General features: G+C 43.7%; 1 protein-coding gene across 1 annotated transcript; it reads left to right on the top strand.

The window, feature by feature from the left end:
• Positions 1-220: 220 nt before the first annotated feature.
• DRC9 (dynein regulatory complex subunit 9) lies at positions 221-24695 on the top strand (the record flags this gene model as incomplete). The annotated part of the gene is made up of 10 exons (XM_082003389.1): positions 221-252; positions 5475-5622; positions 9092-9336; positions 10513-10641; positions 13109-13190; positions 20068-20229; positions 20895-20969; positions 22604-22735; positions 23945-24046; positions 24552-24695. The coding sequence occupies 10 exons, from the start codon at positions 221-223 to the stop codon at positions 24693-24695; spliced, it is 1251 nt and encodes a 416-aa protein (XP_081859515.1).

Below are 24695 nucleotides of genomic sequence, written 5' to 3'. Positions count from 1 at the left end.
GCCGAGAAGGACCCCTTGCGGGCGGCAGCCAGTACCGCCTGAGCGGGCAAAACCGCCCACCCCAGGCGGGGTGGGTACATCAGCCCGCAGCGCCATCCCTCGCCCCGTTCCCCGCGTCCCCTTTCTCCTCGGTGGCGATCCGGGGAGGGGCGGCCCTAGCCCCACCGTGCAGGCATCCACCTGGGCAGCCCCTCGAGGCCCCCAGAGCGTGGTGGTCGCCATGGAGACGGTCGCCACCGCCGCCGCGTCCTGGTGAGCGCCGCAGCGGGCCGCGGCCGGGCCGGGCTCAGCACGGGCAGCGGGCGGGCAGGGGGTGCCCGGCCCGGTGCTATCGGCCCAGTCGCCGTGGACAGGACCCTGCGGCCGCCTGGGGTGGGAGGGGAGAGGTAAATCCCGTCGCGGAGGTTGAGCGAGGCCTGGGAGGACGAACGGGGCCGCAGCCCGGCGGCGGGAATCGGCTGCGGCGGTGGAATAAAGCGAGGAGCCCTGCGAGGGGGCAGCGGGGAGGTGAAGGGCAGCGCTTGGTGCTTCTGGGGTGACCAGGGCTCTGGGGCCTCCTGATGGCTGCTCTGTAGGACCTGCATGTCTTCCTTCGTTCTCACCTTGAATTAGTGAATCATCTCAGCATTTATTTTACTCACGATATCACCTTGGTGATGGAAAACATGTATTTCTACCCTCAAATCCCTGTAATGAAGTCTCACATTCCTGTGTTTTCCTAAGAAAGAATAGGGAGAAGCAGGGACTTGATGATCTTAAAGGTCTTTTCCAACCTAAACGATTCTATATACTTACCCTTTTTCCTAAGTCAGCGTCATGCACACCTCATAGCCAGAAATTCAGATGCATTTTCAGAGCACTGTAAGTGATTTAGGAACTTACTCCAACACAAAATGTGCCCTGGCCATCTGGACTTTCACAGTAACTTTGTTCCTAAGTGTCTTAAGTTACATTTGAACATGTGCCCAGAGTGCTTTATGAAAAATTCTATCTATCTCAGGAGCAAAATCTATTGTAATCCTGTCACCATCTGGGCTTGGAGAGCTTGAACCTGGACTGAGGAATTAGATCCCAATCCAGGAGAAGAATTAAGTCTATCTGTACTTTGCTGGGCCAGGGTAGAAGCACTCAATGCCTTGTAAGCATGTATAAGCAAAGGTTTTTGTTACAGAGATGAAATTGTTAGGAAGTAGGAGCAGAGAAGGGATGGACTATTATGAATTCGCCAAATTATTCTGTTGGCTTCTACTTTAAGGAAAAGGTAGGAAGCAAAGCAATGCTCAGTAATCTACCCAGTTAACAGCATCAAATGTGTGCTAGGAACCTCTGCTCAGAGAAAGGACACATTCCTTGCTTTGGGGAGAATAAACTATCTGTCAAAACACTCTGTTTTCCAGTAGTAGAGATGCCACAGCCACTAAATGCTCCCTAAAGCTTATCTTTTCCTGTCCCATGCAGATTTAGTCCCGTATGGGACATACAGCTAAAACCAGCACCACATCTTTCATTCCTGCACTTGGTTGTCCTGGGTTTTCATCAGTACAGAGAGCAGGAGCAGAATGTCTGAGAAAGACAGTCAGGATGAAACCTAGATTGCATCTCACAGCCAAAACCAAGACTACTTCAGCTTTTCAAGGTCCCTCCCCTCCCTTCCCCTCCCCTCTCCTCTTTTTTTTTCAAATGAGCAACTTATGTTCTAGCATTTATAGTGGTGGGCAGAGTTTTTTTAAGGCCTTTTTTTTTCTTTCCTAAGAGACAGTTTTTTGGTAAAAACTAAGATATTTCTGACTTATGGCCCAGCTGCTGCCACTGTAGATATTCAGAATCTCTCTTTGCCAATCAATTGCAAAACAGAGCTAAAGGAGATGTGACATTCTCAGCTTCGAATTTTCTCACTGGAACTCTGCTATCTCCTCAATTGACTAAAAGGTGCCTTTGAAGCCATCTTAGTTTATCAGGCAGCAGGATGGGAGAAATGTGCATCCAGGACTCTCACACAGCAGAGGCAGTTGCAATCCCCAAAGGAACAGGAGGCCAGACCTTTTAAACAGTTGTTTAAAAAATTATTTCTTCATATATTTTTCTTTTCCTTTAGATCAGCAGTGAAAGAATGTCAACATAAACTCTTGGGGGAAGCCAAATCCTTCATGTACCTTTTTTTTTTATTATTATTAATAGAGTTTAATGAAGGAGTTGAGCAAAGTGCAGTGATTAAGGTCAGTGCTAATGGCTGAATCAGGATGGTCTGGGGGCACTGTGTTAATGCTAAAATCCAGGAAGACCAGCTCACTATTTACTCACGATATCACCTTGGTGATGGAAAACATGTATTTCTACCCTCAAATCCCTATAATGGTCTCACATTCCTGTGTTTTCCTAAGAAAGAATAGGGAGAAGCAGGGACTTGATGATCTTAATGCCCCAGACAGGGGTTTCCTCCTCACTTCCAAGTCAACATAAGCCCAGAGCATACTGGCTTGGCACATGCATCTGCTGAGTGAGTATATGGTTATAAGAGGAGATATATAGGGGGAGCAAACCAGCAGGCTTTAGAGAAACATTCCAGCTGTGAGCTTTCTTAACACGCATTAATATCTTGAGTTAATTCTCTCTTGGACAGAAGCTGCTGATGGGATAGAGGAAAAGCAATCGCATCCTCCTTTGTTTCCAAATAAGTCACATTTTCCTATGAGAGCTGCAAGTGTTATTTCTTCTTTCAAGAATGCTGTCATAACCATCTGTCACAGCTCTCCCACAACAAATCTTTTTTCACCGTCTTTTTAGCATTAGGAGTCCACATGCAATAGATTATTCTCATGTTGCTTAGACTCAAAATATGGATCATAGATTTCTTAAAAAGATAAAAATGAGTAAACCATTTAAAAAGTATTTTATTAGTGCCTGTTCACTGGAAAGAGGCATTGTCTGACTTTTATGTAAAAATACTTAATTTGTGCATCTCCACTCCTATCACTGATTCCAAGTTTGAAAAGAAAGGAAAAGTGATGCTTTTAGTTTATTAATTACATAGATTATTAGTTATTTATTTGTTAATGATATTATCAGATTCCTATCCTTTTAATTATGAGAAAGGAGAGAAAAAGTCTCAGAAGGGAGAAAATCAGTTCCTTCTTAGTCATAGGTGACCATCAAAAGCCCTGAACAGTGGGATTAATTCGTTAAGTCAGTATAAATAGTAGAAGAAGGTTAGTAAACATATTGATAATATTCAGAATCACTCCTTTGCTGTTATCTTTTCCTGCCGTGATTAAAGCAAGCTTATTCCTGAAATAATTTTGGGCACCTCTGCCATTATCTTGTCTGAAAGGCTGTTCCATATCTTCATCCATCCAGAAGTTAGAAACCTTATCATAATTGCCTGTCTTAGGGGAAATTACACTCCTTTGACCCTGGACCAGTATTATCCTTTAACTTAAATAGCTCTGTCTCTCGCTGGTATATACTCTCTGTATGTATTTACAGAGACTAATCACAGTCCTCAATTCTTTTAACCTCTCGTAAAACAGAATTTCTATTCCCATCATCACCCCACTAGTCGTCTTCCGTACCTGTGCATGTTTTTTAACACAAATTACTAGAAACATGCACCATGCCTTATCTGAGGTTTACTGATGCCTTAGGCAGTGGCACTAATACTTCTTTATATCTGCTGAAAATACCGGTCCTGCTACATCATAGGACTTTGCATTGCTCACAGTTCATAGCACTGGAGTCATGCCACCCCTGAACCCTCTCTTCTACCCTGTGCTCCCAACCTCATAGCAGAAATTCTTGTGAAAATCCTTAATGCAAGACTGTGCACCTGGTAGTCTTGCATTCCAAGTCATTAGTTAATCAAAGAAAAGAGTCTGGGCTGAAAGGAGCAATATGCCAGTCTCACTGACTATGCATGTAGCTGTGAGGAAAAAGACTGCCACTCACACTCTAGGCTTTCTAGTTTTAGTCTTATGCACAAGGAAAGCCATGTCCTGTTACAAAGGACAGTACATTTCAATACACGTTGCATTAAACAACTTACTGCAAAAGACAGGGACATCAAGAAACAAATACATGAAATCTAAGTTATTTTTGTTTGGTTTACCTATTATGATACTAATTAGACACCTAATGAACCTGCACTGAAAAGTGACTCATGTTTTTCTGCCCCAGTAAAATTAATTTCATCTTCCTACTGTAAATTACTATAACAACAACTATAACAAAAACAACAAAAAAGGATGACAAATGGTAACAGTTTCATACGGGTTATAGTAAGTATGCTTTTTTTTTTAAACATTTCTAAAGTTGCTGATAAAAAAATCAGATTTCCAGTGATCTAGAGTATATCTGCATCTAAACCTCTTTAATTTTCATAGAATGTGACCATGTCTTATCCTGTTAATCATGCTAACAGGCATTGTCTGATGTGTTTCCTTGGCATGCTTACAGATTGGACTGTAATATTCTGCAGACCTAGAATATGTTTATTCCAGGGTTTTACAGATGGCACAAATCCAGCTGTAGGTATAGCAGCCAAATGAAGATTTTGTTAGTGGATGTTGATGCTGCCATGGCAATGACATTCAGGATCTCAATCATCTCAGACTCCAGTTGTGCTAAGTGGTATACAAGAAATATCTCTTTTGTGAGTATAGGGTCTGGAGGGGTTTTCTAATGGCTTACCAAAACATTAAAAATCTCAGATAATTCCTCCGTTGTTATGCAGGTGTTTTCTTATGCATTTTTCTAAATGGACCAATTTCACCTGGGTTAACAGTGAATTTCCACCATTCCCTAGATGAGTTTTCACAATATTCCACCTGTAAGCAAGGCAAAGGGATGCTTAAGCATACATCAGAGCAGTTTCACATTTGAAATGCAATTTAAAATAAAACAACACAGAGTGTTAAAGATAGTTTACTTAGTTCAGATATTGGTTCTTATTTGACTTTCAAAATCTTAAGGCGGTAACAGTTCCTGCTGAGGGGATTGGGATCATAAATATGTTAAGGCTACGCAGTAGTAATGAGGAATGATTAGAGCATGAACGTTAACCATCTGAGATTTTGTAAGAAAGAGGTGTGGATTTTTTTTTTAATTTTAGAAAGTTACCTTCGTTCTGTTGTTTCTCAAAGAACAAAGTCTGTCAGGAAGCACTGCTCCCCCTTGAACTGAATGGTGAGGCCACCTCACTCAGTTCATTGCCTTCTCAGCCTGTCAACCCAGATCTGCTGTAGGAGGGACCAGAACCTACTTTGTTTTGTGAAAGCTAAACATTCCCACTGTCCCTGAATGCAGCCATTAGCAGAGCATGGCTCCTTTTATAAACAGTGTATGAAAGGCTATAAACAAAGCTAGGGGAGCATATAAAAGCCTGCAAATAAGGGTATTTCATGTCTATCTTTAGTTTAAACTACTGTTACTAACACCACACTGTCTTTCTCATTGATATCTTTTGTCTTTGTTCCTCTTAGCAAGAGCACAGAGACTAAAGAAATGGAAAAATTCACTCATCTGGAAGCTCTGCTATTTACTGCTGTGCTGGAGAATTGTGTTGATCAGCTCTCAATTCTTGGATATATCATGCCGGTTTCGTATGAGGGCAAGACAGACATCAGCCATGTATGTGCCTCTACCTTCGCTCTTTAAAGAAATCTCTCTTGGTTTTCTTCTTGCCTTGGTTTTATGTCTTCTAGCAGCATTTTTTAAAAACCAACTCAGATATTTTTTCTGCAAAATGCTCCATGACCCTTGGGTAAAGAAACACAATAAAAGTGCATGGACGACCAATTTTAATATTTATAGTACAGCATCACTGAGAAACCTTTGTCAAGACTTCATGCAAAGGACCATACTGACCCAAGATGAGGTTCATGGGCTTATAATTTTAAAATTGTGGTGGTGAGAGGACACGGAAAGGATTAGGGAAAAGGAAACAAGACATATCTAGGTTCTTATACAGATATGCACGTATTTTAAAAATGCAAAAGAATGGGATATTTGAAAGTACTCAAACCTAGGGTATTTCTGTTCCTCTCTAAGTCCATGCTAAAGTTCCTTTAGTCCTCACAGACAATGAAGAAAGATTCCACTTCAAAATATACTCGTTATTACCCATTCTCAATGACCATTCTTAATTAGTTGATTTCTAATAGGGATCATAACTAAGAGGGTTTGGGCAGAGATATAAAGAACAGAGAAGCAGCCCTAATGCTCAGGTAGAGGTTTGTTGCTGTGGAGGAAGGTGTTATGATATTTCTGGTAGCTGACAGACATAGGAAACAGGATGGGACATTCCTAAGGGGTAAATGGTTCTAAGTTCTGTTGTCATATATTTTAAGTGACATAGCAGACTGTTTCCAGCTTAAGCAGGTTCGAAACTCTTTTTTTTTAAAGAGGAACTCAAAAAAGAAAAATGTATATGACTGGGATGGAAATAAAAACTGCGATCTGAGTTTTCAGATCTAATGCTGTTCACTCTGTCTAATGTACCACTTAAGAATGCAAGAGGAAGGTAAATCAATATGGTTTTTTCTACGTGTTTCCTTTCCATACTACCTTCTTTTCAAAAAATCCATTGCAAAGCAGCAGAAGCTGGTGTCACAGTGAATTTTAGGGCATGAACGATGCTTAGACTGTGCAATAGAGGGCACTCCTCCCCTTAAGAGAGTCCTGTGAGCCAGCCTCACCTGTTTCCACAGGATGCTTCTCCCTCCCAGAGCTGGGTGGGAAACCTCTTGTACCAGCAGCAAAAACACAGAGAAAGAGCATATCTCTGGGACAGTAGGAGTTGTTCTTCAGAAACACAGACGCACGTTGATAGACCTACTAAAGGTACATTTAAATTATAGAGAAAACACTTTAGCTTTTCTCTTCAATCACAGATGCTGATTTTTACTAAGTCACTTCTTAAAACACAGTTTTCTCACAGACTATAAACCCTACTTGTGTTTTTAAAGATGCCAAAACAAATGGAGAAGGGAACAGTTTAGAAACAAGGAAATGGCTTAGAGAAGATACTTGCTAACTTTGGTGCTCTATAATTTGCTACTCCTCCCTGTTTCTCAGTTTACATTTGGCTGTTATCATTATATTTGTAGAAGACCTGTATTTGCAAAGCACCCTGGAGCTCTGTCAGTCAAACAAATCAATGAAATTTTCAAAGACTGACATCTAAATTTCAGCTGATGTCATTTTTGAGAGGATTAATCACAGTATTGGAAAGCACCTCATTGATTTTCCAAAGCAGGGACTCTTGTACATTGCTTCACACAGTGCATCCCCCAGAGGAAGGCAGCCTTCCTATTTGCTGAATTTTGGGCAAAAGACTATCAAAAGATAAACAGCTAGGAGACTACACAGATGGTAACACATGGAGTTTACAAACTCCTTGCTCTTACATAGTTATTTAGTAATTATTGGTGTGTAATTCCTGCTGTTTACAGACAATCCGGTTATAGCCTGTCTTGAACTTTCCCAGACATTAAAAAACATCTATCAGAACATTCATAAAATCTACATGATATTAAAGCAGTTTGTTTGCCAAAATTAGTTCTTTCTGAAGTACAGCCATCACCAGCAAACTATTTAAACCCTTTTTTTTAATTAGTGATGTAATTTTCATTGGTCTGTGTATACTTTGCATGCAACTCATTTAATGTAAATTTAACTGTCCAAAAATTAATCAAGTAGTCACCTAGACTCGTTCTGTAGTCAGTGGTGAGTGAGGCACTGCCAGAAGCTGATTCATCCCACCCGGAGATGTCCAAGATACTCAGAACGAAGTAGAAGCCCCTTGCAGTGCCCTGTGTACTCCCCTCACGGACTACGGCAGCATCGCAGACTACTAAGGGAGCCTTGCTTGATGAGTAACTTCTTGGAAATACTACTGGCATACACAGCTGCTGCCTGACTGCTTGTTTTTACTCTGCCCTCTCTGCTGTCTTGGCACAAATGTGTGTGTGGTTGTGGAGGGATTTGGACTGAGAACTGGTGTTGCTAAAAATAACCTTTTTTTTTTCCTTTTTGCTGGAAAATGTTTCAGCTCAGCGAGTTCTCTAATCCATTTCCCCAAACAGCCCAGGCGGGGAGTAGGCAGCTATGGACAGGGATGGGGCTGGCAGTGACTGCATAAGCTGGCTTCAGCAGTACTGCTGTTAAGTGTTCAGCCACAAAGATGCCAGTAGGCGGGCAAGAAAATGTTCTTTTTTAACGTTCCAGTGCATACACGTGCATTCCTACCTATAGCACATAAAGCAGAGAAATTCCTAGAAGCAAGGCCTCAGCTGATTTTATAGTGTGCTTCTGATTTTCTGGGACTTTTTCTTTTTTAATAAAATTGTACACGGCCACAACATACTTTTCTATACAGAAGAGAGCTGCCAGTATTTTGAGTTTCTTTTTTGAATTCATGTTATACTTCCTCTGCTGTCACTCTCATAAAAAACAGCTAAGCAGGCAACTGATATCTATTACTTTTATTTCTACACATCTCAGCTCTTATTATAACAGTAATATTGTAGGGAAAGGTCATGGTGACAGGCAGTGGGAAACAGCTAAGATGGAGAGAAGGTGGAGGGGAAACAGGTGAATAGTCTTGCAGTACATAAAAGCTGCTGCGAAGAAGGAAGGAATAATTTGTTCTCTGTGCCTACAGAAACTAGGACAAAAAGTCAAGCTGAGGAAAAAAACCCTTTCTTACAGGAAAGATTGTTGTGACACGTTGGCAGTGGCAGGAGGGTGCGTGGTCTCCATTGCTGGAGGTCATTAAGAACATGTCAGACAGATGTCTGTCAGGAATAACATACTCTGAACTATCATCTCTTGGGGCAGGTGAATTGATATTTTGAGGCCTTTTCTAGTCATGTCAGTTTAGGACTTTTGATATCATAAGCCTACATTATGTGCTCAAAGCTGACCAAGATAAATGTTTCTGGTTTTCCAGTCTTTGCAGAATGTAACATACACTATGAATTGCTTTAGTATAGCTTCATTCTAGTTTATTATTAATTTATCTTCTTCTCACATAATGTTGCAGAGGGTTTATTTCTACTGCCCAATGTACAAGCAGGTCTCTCTTATTCCCTTTTAGACTGGCAGCCAGGAAATTAAAGAAATCATAGAGACTCAGAAAGAGCTGGACATTAACTACCAGGAGCTTATGTCAGCAAGGCAAGGGAGTGGTGAAACAAATGCTTCCATGCCTCTGAAAAGTATCAAGCGCAAGCAGCAGCTGGGGAAAACCGAAGGTCTAAAAAGTACCCATCATCTTTCCAACAGGGCCATGAAACATAGTGCTCTGGCTGTAGAGAACCTCAGAAAAATTCAGGCTGACAGGTGAGTGAAGCAAAAATGTGATGGCTATGGGGGATGCTCAGAGCTGTAAAGTTCTCAATCTATCTCTTGAAAGCAAAAAGAGAGGCTTCCCACTCTCCCACTGCTGGTGTACCTCACCCATGGTCCTGAAGGAGTATCTCTAAGGAGCACAGTGGCGTCTAGCTTCATAGGCCATTTAGTTCTGGCCTTTGCTTGCCTCTGGATGACAAGTAATGACAATCAGTTTATTTTAAATGGAGTTGCAAAATATTACCCAGTTGATAATGGTTGCTTGGGTGGAATTCATGCCAGGATGTAGCCTGTGATGATGTTCTGGTGTCTGGAGTCAGCTTCCCCTAGCAGATACATACTGGCAAAGCAGGATCTGAGCATTGCCTGGTGAACTAGGTTATTTTGCAGGGCACACAGAGCCTCCTGGGCAGCTACAGCCGTTCTCCTTTATAGAACAGATCACATATATATAGGCCAAAGAGTTTCTTTCTTTTTTTAAATAAATTTTATTCCTGCACCTCATCAAGTGACTTGATTTGCAGAAATACTAGCAGCCTTTGATTTAAGAGCCAGACTGGGGAGCTGAGCATTCAGTATGCATTTTTCTGCATCCTGGCTTCTGTCTTTTATGTTATTTCAACAAAGGGCTTAAAGAAGATCCTAACACAAATGAGGAAAATGCAGCTAAAATATAAATACCATATGCACCATGAAATTAATTAAACTGGGCAAGCCCATGTATTTGTTAATATCAGCTTAGGGCTGTACTGGGATATTTTGGCACCCAGATATCCCTTCATAGACACACTTGTCTCCATCCTCACGTCTCATTGTCCAAGATCTACCTAGCTGTCACCACTACTGCAGGCCAGCATCCTTCTTCCTGATGGCAGCACAGTCTGGCACAGCATGGATATGTTTGTGCCTCTTTGCTGTTTCCTAGAGTAGCATTCGTGGCAACATTTTTAAATGATAAACTTCAACCAACTCCTAATACAGAGTTTTCCAGGTGTACAAGAAGCAGGTACCATGGGAGAAGCACTCCTGGGTTTGAGAGACATAAGAACAGAAATGGGATCTTATATTTCCTTACCTTTTTAGCTGTAAACAATAACAGATAAAGGTGCCAGACACTGTAGTACCAGCACCTATAAGTTACTGTTGTGTTCCTTTTTTTCCTGGCAGGCAGTATGCAAGTGATGTAATTACAGTCACTATGAAAAAGATGCAGGAATCAGGAACATTTAATAGCCTAACAGAAGCTAATGAGAGAGAGAAGGCCAAAAAGAGCAAGTTTCATGACTTCCTCATCAGGTCAGTGTTGTATTCAGTACTTTCCTGCTTAACTGCTCAAAGCGAAAGTCCATTCCCTCTCAGTATATGCTAAAAAGGAAAATAAACCCACGAAGATACAGAAAAGATTCTGCTTTTTCAAATTGAATTATTCTGTCTGCTTTAAAAATTGTGCTGCTTTCCCTTTCAGAAAGAAATAACTGATGGTTCTGATACTGGTCTGAGCTAAGGATTGCCTGAGCTTTCACAACAGTAGACACCAGTGTCTGCACTAATGCAAATGCTGCTCCATATCAATTAAAACAATGTGATGTAGGAGCTCCCTGATCTTTAACTCCTTGTCCCCAGTGAAAGCCAGAGCAGCAGAGAATCTGCTCAAACCAGGGCCAGCAACATATGGTCTTTAGGTTATGTGATGCCCAGGAGAATCTGCTCTGACCCATATGCTAATATGATCCCTTTTCCCAGTAGCAGCAAGGGGCTGGCACAGATGGTGACAGAGGCTAATCCACCAGCCACTGCATTATAGATCCTCTTCTGTCCCAAATCTGATAAGGTATGGATTTGTTATAATCTCAACTGAAACTGGTGATTCTTTAGCTCAAACTTCTGTGCACTAGAAGCTTGGAGCTTTTTTAGCACGGGAAGCTCTGGTTCAATCCCCAGCCTGTCAGAGAGAATAGCAGTCATCAGAGAAGTATTTGACTGTTTTAAAGCTACTTTGCTCTGTGTAGCAGCTCAGGCCCATCATTTAGGGCAGACAGCAAAGCTGCTGACAAATCATGATTTGTCATGAGTCCAACCTACTGGAACAGCCCTGGTGGTGGCTCAGCGGTCTGCCTCCAGTGCAAGTCCCCAGCTTCCAGTGAAATGTGTGATTTCAAGCATGAAACCTAACTCTTCCACTGTCTAAAACCAAGGGATTTATTGTTTATCCATGGAAGGAACAGAAAGCAAAAATGAAAGCAGCAAATTCTTGTGGAATAAGTTTGATACTAGTAGGTGGAAAGGAGCAGAAAAATTATAATCAGAAAGGACATAAACATTTTCATTCCATTCTATCAGTCATATCTAGTCACTATGTTGTCTGTTCTACTATACATTCTTTTCATGGAATGAACTTGGTCTGTCTTTCAATATAATATACAGTTGTCTGGTTTTGTGTCAATATACAAGTCTGAAAGCGGTCTGCAGCATGGTTGGAACTCCTTATCAGGAGCTTTTGTTCATCATGGTCACCCAGCTAAGGACTCTGAAAATGAAATGCATATTTGACTGTAAGGTTGGGATAGGGTATGAAGTCTCAGGTACCAAGCCTAGTATTTACAGGCTTTAAATAAAATCATAAGCGTAAAATCTTAGAATTACAGAATCATTAAGGTTGGAAAAGACCTTTAAGATCATCAAGTCCAATCATCAACCCAACACCACCATGCCCACTAAACCATGTTCTGAAGTGCCACGTCTACACATTTTTTGAATACTTCCAGCGATGGTGACTCCGCCACCTCCCTGGGCAGCCTCTTCCAATGCTTGACCACTCTCTCAGTAAAGAAATTTTTCCCAATATCCAGTCTAAACCTCCCCTGGCGCAACTTGAGGTTGTTTCCTCTTGTTCTATTGCTAGTTACTTGGAAGAGGAGACCAACACCCACCTTACCACAACCCCCTTTCAGGTAGTTGTAGAGAGCGATGAGGTCTCACCTCAGCCTCCTCTTCTCCAGAGTAAACAACCTCACTCAGAGTGAAATAAGATAATATGACCTAGAACATTACTGCATCTGTTTTGTTTTAAACAGGTAAACAGCTCTGTAGCTTTTGGCCTTCACCCATATCCCTTCATGGATCTCAGAATCTAAGGCAGTGTTTTTTGCAAGATTTTAAGTCTGATATGAAAAAACATATTCCATACATAAGATGAAACTTACACAATTTGGCACTGTCTGCTGGTTAGGCACACTTCTGCACAGATACAGGAGATTTTTGCCTGAAATGCAGAAACTGTCACTCAATGATAGGCTTCTTCCCCCTCTGCTGTAAGAATTGCATCATTCTCAAATCCACTCCAGGCTTTCAACAAGAGCATCCCCTGCTTTTTGGTTTATTCCCCCTTTCATTCCCATCCTCTTTGCTCAGGCTGTGCACCTCTTCTTTTGGGATTAATTTACCAAGTCACTAGCTTTGGTGAGGAGTCTCTGTTCCTGACTTGCAGATGAGCTGGCTCCCCAAGGCTCAGAGGGAAGAGATGAATGCCTTTTTTGCTACTTGGCCACAGGAAAGGGCTTGTCATCTGCTGTTCTGAAGAAGCAGGCCAAGATTTTGTGTGCACTTCTTTTAGTTCAGCTGTTACAAACTCATTGAGTAAGTAGGGCTGGTGGGGCAGTGCTCAGGTGCTGCAATGTATCAGGAGACAGGAAGTTCTTCTAGGTAAACAGGTCTTGTCTTTTTTGATATAGTAAAGTGATTGTATTTTCCCATTTTTCTTCAGGGAGGAGGAAGGAAAGGAGGAGATAAAGTCACTCAAGAAACAGCTGCAAGATGTCAAGAAAGAAACTGAAACAGAACTTCAGGTGAGATCACTTCACACTGGGCGTCATGCCAGGGGGGAAGCCTGTTAGCAAGCTCGCCTCCACTGCCCAGGAACTAGTGCTCAGATGAGAGGATGTGTGGCATATATAATGATCCATCATTTAGGAATATAGAAGCAGAATAACTGCAGTAAAGATCTGTATTATGAATATGCCTGCTAATGACTGTAAGAACAATGTGTCCAATGGTTTTCAAATGGGGGCTCAAAATGCTCATGATCATGGGAGACCACAGTCAAATTAGAATACCCCAAAAACACTGCTGGGAGTGGCAAAGCACAAACATCTGCAATCAGTAAGAAAGAATTTATCTGCAGATGGTAGTATCTAAGGTTCTGTCATACTTACTCATGCAGATGTGACACCTGGCACAGAAAAAGTGTGATGATGAGGGAGTGAGAAAGCAAGCAAACTGGCATAGGGGCATGCCATTTTTCTACCTACAATTATGTCTGGGGAAAATGTAATGATTTTAATCTATTTTTCTAGGCTTTCAGATACTAGAAAATCTCTAACGTGGGAGTCCTGCACAAGGGCAGATCAATGTTATTGAATGTACGCTGTCAACTTGATCTTTCTGGAAAGCTTCAGCCCTTCTGTCTGCAGCATGCAAATAGTGCGTGCATGCACAGTAAATCTGGGGCATTCTGGCCACGTCAGACTTGCTACACAAGTGCAGATCAATTGAATGGCATATCACTGGTCACTTCGATGCTCACCAGACAGCTCAGACTTGATGCTCGTGTGTGCTTTAGAGCAAAAGCACACACAGTTCTGTGCAGAAACAAAGAAATGTGGCCTGGCCCTGCTGAGGCAGGAAAGAGTATGTGATAGGGAACGAGCAAAAGGCAGGCAGGTTCAGAGCTATTACAAGGACTGGAAGAAGGAACAAGAATCTGACACTTGGTTCAGTACTGAACAAGAGTACAGCAAGGGCATCTGAGGAAAAAATTGATATCATTGAGTTTTGTCTCTGGACAAAAATGAGGACAGTAATCAAGTCAGGATATAGTTGGCTACAGAGAGGACTTTTAAGACACTGACATGCTGATGAAGTACAGTTTATAGAACATGAAGGTTCTGTGTTCGTTGCCTGGATGCATATGCAGTGGAAAGTTTAATTGTAAATACAGGATGATTGTAAGAACATGAAGGATCTACTGGTGCTGGTAGTGTATGCAGCTGTCTGTCTGTAACTCACAAAACACCAGAAGTCCAGGGGACATATTAGAACAGCAGAGAAGAAAGCAGGAATGTACAAGGTGGGAAAATTAATTTAGTTCAGTACTCATCTACTAGTGGAGATCCTGGAAATGATAAACATGCACTCAGAAGTGTAGCAAGATGAAAACAACACTGGGAAAAAACAACTCTGGACAGAACAGAGAGGAGAAAGAAGAGGAGTCATTGAAAGAAATGGCAAGTTAGCAAATTCGGAGACAAACCGAGAAAGAACAGTTGTGGGAACTAAATGAGAAATGAAGGATGAACTTTTTTCCCCTACGGATTTGAACAGAACATCTAAATGATGTAGAGCCAGGACTGAAAAGGGGAGCTGTACACCTCAATATATACTTACTGCCACTGGAAATGGTATGGGAGCCTATTTCCAGGCCCTATGGGACAACCCAGAAGTCCCTTGACATCTGTGTGGCAGTGAAATGAAATAAGCTGGATAGTTTGTCAGGTAGAGGCAGAGTATGTTGCCCGTTTGCTTCTGCACATTGTCCCTTCATCAGTCAGATTCTGATGGCTCTTGGGAGGCTCCTGTTCGCCCACTCCCCAAGTTAGTGAATATGATGAGGTAGTTCTTCTGTGTAGTGCTCCTCAAACCTCAGGAGTCTGTGCACACAATATATGTATCTGGTTCTGGTTTAATGCCTTTCCAGGGACTGGTGTATAGGGAGCTGTAATCATCCTGTCTGGCACCAGCAGCGATGTCCTGGCACTGTGCAGGGCACTTCTCTCTGTCCTGCCCTGCACCTCTCCTACCTCTTGCAGTCACAGGAAGGTGCGCAGCTCCCTTGCTGAGAAGGTGCTTTTCTCCGTGTTCTTTCAGTACCTTCTGCTAATTCGGTTCTTCCTTTTCGCCTCATCAAGGGGGTCTGCACTCATTTGGGATTTTGGTTTTATATTTCCATCTTAAAAGTCCTTTCTGGGCTTCCTTATAGTTTCAGCTTTGATAAAAAATCAAAGACAAGAGTACTTTCAAGTACTGCTTTCCTCCTGTGCCAAAAATAATGGTGTCTCACTGTGTCTCCCAAGGGAGAATAATTTCTATTTGCTTCATATGGGATTTTCCCATAGGCAGTTTTACAAATCACTTGCATGATTTGTCACCTTGCCAACTAATTAAAACCAAAAATACAGCTTGCTGATTTTGGAGTACTTTGAACAATAATAATGCACAGACCTGTAGACAAAAGCCTACATTGGTTGTCTCCAGTCTAGTGGATGAGAAAACAAAAATGAGCAAATCTAATCATGGAACCAGAAAAACACGGTCTTTACTTCATGCATGTAGCCTGTAAGTTTGTACTTTCAGCCTGGCTACCTCTTAACGAGATGCTAATTAATGTTGTATTAGCCTGCTCAGCTCATTTTTATTTCTAGTGGAACACAAATAAAATGCTAAATGTTCTTATTTATTTTGTTTTCTTTCCTCTTGGAAAGCACTGATGTCTCTAAAGGAGCTGAAATGATCAGTCTGGTTTTGCTCTTGCCCTTCCACGCAGGAGCATCACCGGTAGCTTTGGCTGCAGGAGTTCTGTTTGCTGCTGCAGTGTTCATTTTCCAGCTTGTACAAAAATACTCACTTTCTCTGGTGTCCTGGACAAGTGATGGCAGTCTGTTCAGATTTTGAAACAAGTTACTATCATATAGGATTATACACTTTAACATAAAAATTTAGGAAATGTAAACTTTAGAATTCCTGCATTGCTATTCATCCAAGGACTTTTTATGTCCTGTAGGTTTTGTGGCATACTCATGCCATACATGTGTGCAAGTCATGGTATAATTTTGTAACAAGCAGTAATATTGCAGGCTACCTACCAGACAGGAACCTAAGACGTTGCACCACAGTACCAGTGAAAACAGGACCATAACTTTTATTTTTTGTGGGCTCTTATAAGACACCCAGTTCCACTGTATCAGTGCACCACTCGGTAGTGCTTTCAGTAGTGCAACTGAAATCTGTCACGTTTCTTCCCTTATCCTCTCCCAGGAGGACAAATGTATTAATGAAGGGGTTATGGGGGAAAGTTTTAAACATACATACACATCCACTGGTGCATGCTTCTACTGGAGAAATGCACCAGGCAATTACAGTAAAAGGCACAAGTTCTGTGATGGTCCTGAGCTCTTGTATGACTTCATTCCACTGCTGGCAGAGCCCCAAGGCAGCTCAGCGGGGCCCAGAGCTGGTGCACTAGATCCAAACCTGGCTCCAGAGGGACAGGACTTTCGACAAGCATGCTGCTGCCAGCGGGTCTGCTCCCTCTGCCAGCAAACTGCCCCTCACACAGCTCGCTCCCGCGGTTGTTGGGATTGGAGGTGAGATAGCGGAGGGCTGCAGAAGCTGTTATGTCAAAGCTGGGTGACCTTCCAGGCCTGATGTCCTTTTGGCTGAGGCATTTCTTGGGGGTGTACAGCATAGAGATGTTCTGGCAGCTCTGACAGAGATCCGGGCTGTGGCCTTATTGAAGTGTCTGTAGGGCCGCATGTTGTGGTTTCAGGGGGAGCAAGTCCAGGCTGCAGCAGGTGTGTAGATCTAAGCATATCTTCAGGCTTTGCAAGCTGAGATATTGCAGCTGCCAGTGGAGAGACTTGAGCTCATACGCACTCAGTGTGGAAGCAAAGGGGGCAGGCAGCAGGGCTCCCTGCCGGCACGCTCGCTGCCTGCGCCTAGCACAGCACCCGTTCCCCTGCCCCCTCCAAGCGCTGGCCAAATGGCCTGCGCTGGGTGTGCTGTTGGTGGCAGGGGGTTTATCCGACTGCTGGATGAATTCCTCAGGCTGTTTACTACCGTTTGCTATTTCTGTAACCAGCTGTATTTGAAGTGACTGTAAACACTAATTGCAGTGGAAGAGCTGAGATACCTAGGTGGCACTTGCAAGAGAGAGAAATCAAAGTACATTAAAACACAGGAGTGTGCAAACCCTCTCCAGCTAAGTGCAGTTGCTTTTGCAGCCAGACAGCATCTATGGGGCAGACTCCTATGGCACCGGGTAACAGCAGCAGACAGGCCTCTGAGCTGATGTCTGCGAGCTGAGAGATCAGAGAAAATCGGCTTGTTTACCTGCTTGTGAAGCAGACTGGCTCTTGACAACTATTTCTTGTGTTTTAATCCTGGTCTCTGCCAGTTTTATGATAGTTTTGGAGACATGAGGCATGATTTTGCATCTTTGGTTTGGCAGATTCAACACTGAAGTCATCCCTAATAAGTAGCCCAGAGGTTTACTGCATTAACTATGAGTGTCCTGGCTGGGACCTTTGCTATGATAAACCGGAATAAATAAATACTAACTCATTTCCCAGTGCCTGTCCCTGAAGTTCAGGGAACAGCATATTCTACAGATGGTGCCCACAGCTTGTGGGCATTTACTGCTGCGTCTCCTGCCTGCGACCTAATACCAAATGTGCCCCAGTTCTGCAGCACCAGGTCCATCAGCTGGGCTGCAGTAGCTTTCCACATGCCTGCGGCCGACCTTCCCTCTCCAAGCGAACGGCGTTGCTGTAAACCACCAGTGGGGTTTTGCATTTCACTTCCCGTCTGCTTTGGATTGTGTAACCAAGCCCCCAGACTCCCCACCTCTAATGAATATGCTCTACAACACCACAGACCAAATCCAAACCACAAACATGCCATGCAACAAAGAAAACAAACAGAGCAGATGGGCCCCCATCCCAGCTGAAGCCTGAGGCGCTGGAATCAAAAGCACTTTTTCCTCTGGTTTACTAAAATATGAAATGAAAAAGAAAATAACCTGGTGAAGTGTTCATGCTCTGCTCCACCTCTCTAATAGCTGAGTACTTTGTAACATAGGCTGAACTTTATTTTCTGACCTGTTTGCAGATCCTTAGCAGATAGCAGTAACACACTGGCATCAACAGCGCTTGATGTTTTGAGCTGAGCCTCAGCACCACAAAAAATCGGTGTTTTTCATTAGCTGTCTCTCTGCCAGCCCCTCAACTTAGACATGATTCCACCATGACACAGGAAGACAATCTCAAAATAAAATGGTACAGTCACCTCCCATGTCTGCTGACCAGAAATACAACCCTTCCCAATGCCCACCAAAATTTCATACCAAGGAAAATAAAGGCCATTACCAGAAACCTAAATAGGGCACAAATAGGTCATGTCTGTAGCTGCCTGCAGTCATATGATGATACGGTTGTAAAATAGTATCTGATGTTGGAAACCTTCAAAAAAATGTGAATGTATGACTTTTAAACCCACAAAACAGCATCAGCCAAAGCCCCTAATTGTCCTGAGCCTTCTAAATACACTTTTTTCTTCCTGTGTCCAACAAGGGGTGCAGAGGGAAGGATTTTCCTTTTAACTGTTCCAAACTCTTCTTATAAGGAAACCTTTTCCAAATGAGTCATGCTGCAGAGCTTTTAAACACAGCACTATTGAGCTGGCTTCTTCCTGTGGCATTTTTCCATGTTTACACAGCCAAGGAATGTGAGGGTGCTTCAGAGACAAGATATGTGGACTTCAAAACATTTAAATGCCAGCACTTTGGTATTTCATCTTCAGCTGCAAGGTTTGGCTGATTGAATGTCAGACCTGTCATAGCATGGCAGGAAAGCAAAGAGAAAGGTTGTAATGGAGCAATCGCGCGCCAAACCAGAGGCATTAAGATTGATCTTGCCTAATTGCATTGGAGACTTTGATGACCTTTTTAACTCTTCATACAGAAGTCTAGAGTTTTTAATTTTACAGGCGGTTCTTCCAAGTTCCAACCCCAGATTAATGAACTTTTTTCTGTTACTCAAAGAAATTAATTAAAAAGGAGTAAACAAAACAATCCCAAATCAAGCAAATGCACTTTGCTTCTTGAGCACGCTCTTAAAGCCGGACAAATGGGGCACATTGGCTCAGGATTCTTGCCTATGGGGGAGCTTCTGCAGACAGAATTCCCCCAGGAAAGCTCAGCTCTGTTGCAAAACAAGGTGTGGGGAGAGGCTGGGAGCTCATAGCCAGCTTTTCCTTGATGCTTCTTCCATGCCCTGAGTGTATGCTTTTATAACAAAGTGGGCACCATCTACCTGGTAAGATTTCAACAAAGAACTGTTTAAACATATGAGTGAGTCAAGATTAGATTTTCACCTGTTCCTAAGGTTGTGTTTATACAGTTGCTGTATAACTAGAAAAAAAACAAATCCAAGGAATAGAGTATACTTTAGGAAATCAAACTTTGGCGTACATGAGGCTGAGGCATTATCCTCTTCTTACAGATGCTCACTCACTGAGATGGCCTAATCCAAAAGCTTAGTAAAGTCTAACTTTAAGCAGCTGAAATTATTTAGCTTCTTTCATGCTTATAGTAAGCATGCCTGAATCCATTCCTGGACCAGAGACCAGAAGGTCTGGCTTCTTGTCCCACTCTGTTCATCATTCCACCCTCGCCAGAGGTAATCACTCCTCGCTGATGGGTTTATTGCCTTCTGCGTGGGTTACGAATCAAACTTCCCTTTGAAGTAGAGGCTGAAATGGGGCAACATTCAGGGAAAGTGTGAAGCCTATAGCCTTGTCTCTTCTGAGTTTATCAGGGAGTGGAGAGGTTAAGAAACACTGAGCTCACTTCAGTCTCCAGGCTTGCTTTTGTGCTTTTGCCTCCTCCACTAGAACCGAGATAATACGATTGCCTTCCTCAAAGATGAGCTCCAAGAGATGAAGGCCAAAACAAACATGGAGAGCTGCTACATGAAGAAAAGCACAGACCTCCAGGTCCACCAAACCCAGAAGAAGTGCAGCAATGCAGAGAATGTCCTGGACAAGGAAATTCAGGTAAGCCCTTCCTCACAGCCCCAGCTGGAAGGCATGTCCAGCTAGTAAGGAAAGAGTCCTCCCTCTTTCCCCAGATGCCCTTTCTGTTCTCTGTCAGTCACCAACAGAACTGTTTGAACTGGATCGGGAAACTCATCCAGGTTAGAAATCTTTCTCTCTTCCACTGCTCCTCTGTATGGTTTGCAAACAGCAACAGCATGGATGGCATGGCTGCAGGAGACAGTGGCTGGAGGCAGGGACTGCTTAAACTAATACCATTGTCAGAGAAATGTGCCCATAACTATGTCAAAGGGTGTAGTTACAAGGCTATTTAGCAACATAAGCAGCCTGAGCTCCCAGCATTGCCCACACCACATTACGCTGATTGAGCTGTTCGTGTGGCCATAAGGTGAACTGGACTAGAAAACTGTTCTGTTTTTGCAAGCTTTTTTTGGGGGGGGGATGGGGGGGGTTGACTGATCAAGGTCTGATCTAGTTGTCCCTTTTTCATGGATGGCCCAGGGGCAAGGACTGCCTCGGTTAATTTTGTCACTGGGAAAAATGTCTGTGGACTACACAGAGAGCTCCTGCACTCTTGCTCACCAGCTTGGCTTTCAGCAGCACGTGTGGGCACACACATATGCACTAACATTGTCTCTCATGTTTTCTGTCTGTGCTGATCACAGAAGTTGAGGAGCAAAACTGATGAGGAGATTCGAGTCCACGTGGAGATTGAAAATTTCCTCAGGCAATACCATAAGGTATGTGTGACTGTCTGCTAATGCTTAAAATAGCAACTGATAAACATTATCATCAATTACTGCAAAAGAAAACCAGTTATTGCTCCATCAAATTTACCAGATTCATGATTGCTGCTGTTTGAATGACTACTTATCCTCAAGTCTTAATTAATGCATATCTCCCAGACTTGGGATTTGCTACGTTTGGATACATTTCCTTAAAATCAGAGTTCTTGTAATGATTGGCATTGTTTATTCAGGTGTTGCAGATTTTTCCTCCCTCAGATAGTTCTATTCAGCTACTTGGAATTTTATTTAGACCTTTCTTGGCAGTAGCTGGGGCTCCCAGTGACGCAGTGAAGAGTGCTGCTGCACAAAGTGAGGGCAACGGTTTCACAGACCCGAGTGTTGCACAGAGTGGGCACTGCGAAGGAAATGACACAAACTGCCAGCCCAGTTTTGCCTTATCTTAATCTGAGGAAGAATCAGGGTTTGAAAATTGCTAACTCACAATTATTGTACCCATTTTCAGCAGCAACCAACCATGAATGTCCTTGTGCTGTTGATCCAGAGGTTCAGAGCTTTTCTGTCATCAACAGCAATGCCCATTACAGTGAATAACACTGGAAAGCATCTCATAAACCTTATGACTGGAAGAAAACCTGTACTAGTGCAGGGTACCTAACATCACTGCCAGCACAAAATTTAATAGAGGATAATAAATTTTTAGAAATACAACTTGAGTGCAAAAAAGTGCTGTATTGTGAGCAATTATATAGTGTCCTCTATATCCCAGAGCCTTAGTCTGATCAACACTTCATAGTGAGGGGACTTCCCAAGTACAAGCTGCAGCCTATTTGACCTCTACCAGAAGGCAACGTACAAGCCTCTCTGTACTCAGAGAGCAGCTGGTGGCTTTATAGAGGCCCACAGAGAAGAGGATGACCATGCCCTCCATCTCCCTTGTGTGTCCAGCTGTGATGCCGTAATGAGATTGATGCTTTCCCTCAGATTATTTTTCCATGCAAGCAATCATGGTTGTTGCTATGGAGAAGTTATTCATGAATGGGAGGAAGTCATCTGGGTGACTGTTTCAGCAACACCTGCCCTCCTATTCATGAGTGAGACAAAGCCAAGTTTACAACCTGAAATAGTGTGAAGTGCTGTCCCCTGGGACCTTATTCCTGGTGCACTGAGTTTAATCCAGAAAGTAGGCTGAGAAGCAGGCAGAGGGTAAAAGCTGCTTCTTACTGTCCAATTCTATTTCTTAAATAGACAACTATTCCCTCTGTATACGCACAAAGAATGGCTTCTGGTTGTCATTTACTTCACCAGGACTGATCGTCCACAAAACTAACCCCCAGTGCTTCTCCATTCTTCATGCATCTCTGAAAGCGCAACCCAGTCTCTCTTCATCCCCAGTCCAGTGCTGTGGCTTCCATGGTGAACCCCCAGCGAGGGGCCTGCAAACCACCAGTTCTTTATCACTGGTCCTAGGGTTTGAACCTTTCAAGGCTTAGATGAGAAGGAAACGCTGACCGTGCAAAATTTATGGGAGTCTTACCACCATCCTGAAAGTGGATCAGGTAACAGTCGCAAACCTTTTCCCTGGACACTCTTTGTACCATGCTGAGCACCACTCTATCCCCATGCAGACGGTGGAAGAGAAGCTGGAACACTGGGTGGACAAGTATGAAAACGACACAGATGCTAAAGATGAAGAACTGGATGCCTTAAAAGCATCAAAGGCAAATAACTTGGAAATGCTGCAGAGACTTGCCAGGGAGGTAAGGCATCAGCAGCACCTCAGTGCTCAGCCATGCAAAACTGCATCCTGGCTTTTTCCTACCTTCATTCAGATAAGAAACCAGGACCATGGGAAAAAACCCACAGTAATCTTGAAGTGTAGGATGGGATTATGAGGATTGGTCCTGGGAAGGCAGGGACCAAGTAGTCATCTTCTATTTGCCACCTGTGACATGAAGGAAGAATTATGACATTTTCCCTGCTTTCGAATACCAGTAAGTAATCAGAGACTATTGACAGCCTTCATAAGGGGCAAAGACACTGTCCCATCCCATAAATATGCCTCACCTTAGTTTGTTGCCTTAGTCTGAACAAATTTGTGCCTTCTAGCAACATCTGGGTATGCCAGGCTGCGACGGGAAAGCGGAGCTCATCCCTTTCTGCTGACACACATTCACGGCTGTACAGTGCTCTGCTGTAAAGGAACTAATTCCTGTTGAAACCATTCCTACCCCACGTTGGTTTCTTGGTTAACCACCGGGCTCTGATCACAGCTATGCAGGCACAGCAGAGCAGGCAGCACAGAGAGAAGTATCTAGAAAAAGGGGTGTTTTAAAGCCAAGAAGGAATTATCTTGTAATCATTCCTTACTGTCACTGGGTCTGAGATGATGGGACTGAGATAGATGTTTCCCTGCTTGTGGGCTCATTTTTCACTCTGTACACTGTCATCTCAGTGTCCCCAGTGTGTTTGTACCTCATCTGCTGCCTAGCCTGGGGGAGCACAGGTCCTTCCTACCACCATCTGTTGCCTGAGACGCCATCAGACAGCCATTTTACAGCACAGGATCAGAGGGTTAATTACACCCAGGCCATGAGAGGTTTCACTTTGGCAGCATCTCTCAGCGCCTTAGGACTGACGGTGGTAATGAGCAACATTTGCCATCTGGATTTGGGAAAGATCAAATAAAGGAGGTGGGGGAGGAAGGTCCACGCTTACACCTTACCCTTGGGCTGCTGGGGAGCTCCTTGGTGCACAGGACGGGCACTGCGACCCACTGGCCAGAGCAGCCCTGCTGGGTTGTGAAAAGCATGTAGCCAGGATGAGACCAGTAGGCAGCCAGAGGAGTCCAGGTGAGCCCTGCCCTGCCCTGGCAAGCTGCTGGGCAGAGCAAGCCTTGAAGGCTGGCCTGGCAGTTTAGGGGATGTGTTTTTTATGTGGCTGTTGCTGCCCCCTGTTCTATCTTGCAGTGCCAGACATTTGAGGAAACCATCATCAGTGACCGGGCAGAAAAGGAGGCTAACAGAAGACAACTAGAGCAGGATGCCCTGGAACTGAAGAGCATCCTGAAGGTAGAGAGGAGCAAAGCTGGGGCAGTGCTGCTTCATCAGCAGCTGGGAGCTAATAATTTGCACCACGGGCTTTGTTTAGGCAGAGAATGGCCTGAGAAAGTTGGCTGCCGTGGGGTGGCACAAGCCAAGGACAGACGAAGCCTGTCCCTTTCTACTGGGGCAAACACAAAGCCAGCAGCTACCTGGGAGGGAGCAAAAGGGGAGAAGCCAGTCTCCTCGAATGATTTTGGGCTGTGCCCATTACACCAGCCCCACTGCATGGGCGATACGGGGAGGGTCATGGGGCAGTTCCCCTGCTCATCCTCATGCCACCAGCAACAGATGCCCGCAGCCCAGACATGGCTACCTTCAGCGTAACCAGCATAGGCCCAGCTGCTGACACGTGGACCAGGGGTTCCCTCCTGCAGCTGAGGAGTGCAGGAGGGACTCTGGCCATTGAGTTGTACCAGCTACCCCAGCAAGTGAGTTCCGCTAAGACCTCTTTCTCTCTCTCTCCCCTCCCCAGCTGCAGGCCTGGTGGAGAGGCACAATGGTCCGCAGAAACCTTGGACCTTACCAGGCCCTCAGGAAGATTTGGGAGAAACAGCAATCAAAGCAGAAACAAAAAGAGAAAACGGAAAAATCTGCAGCAAAGAAAAAGACGCGATAG

Source organism: Phaethon aethereus (genome assembly GCF_964289735.1).
Source record: "Phaethon aethereus genome assembly, chromosome: 9".
Classification (NCBI taxonomy): domain Eukaryota; kingdom Metazoa; phylum Chordata; class Aves; order Phaethontiformes; family Phaethontidae; genus Phaethon; species Phaethon aethereus.
This window is presented reverse-complemented; position numbering and strand designations above follow the sequence as displayed.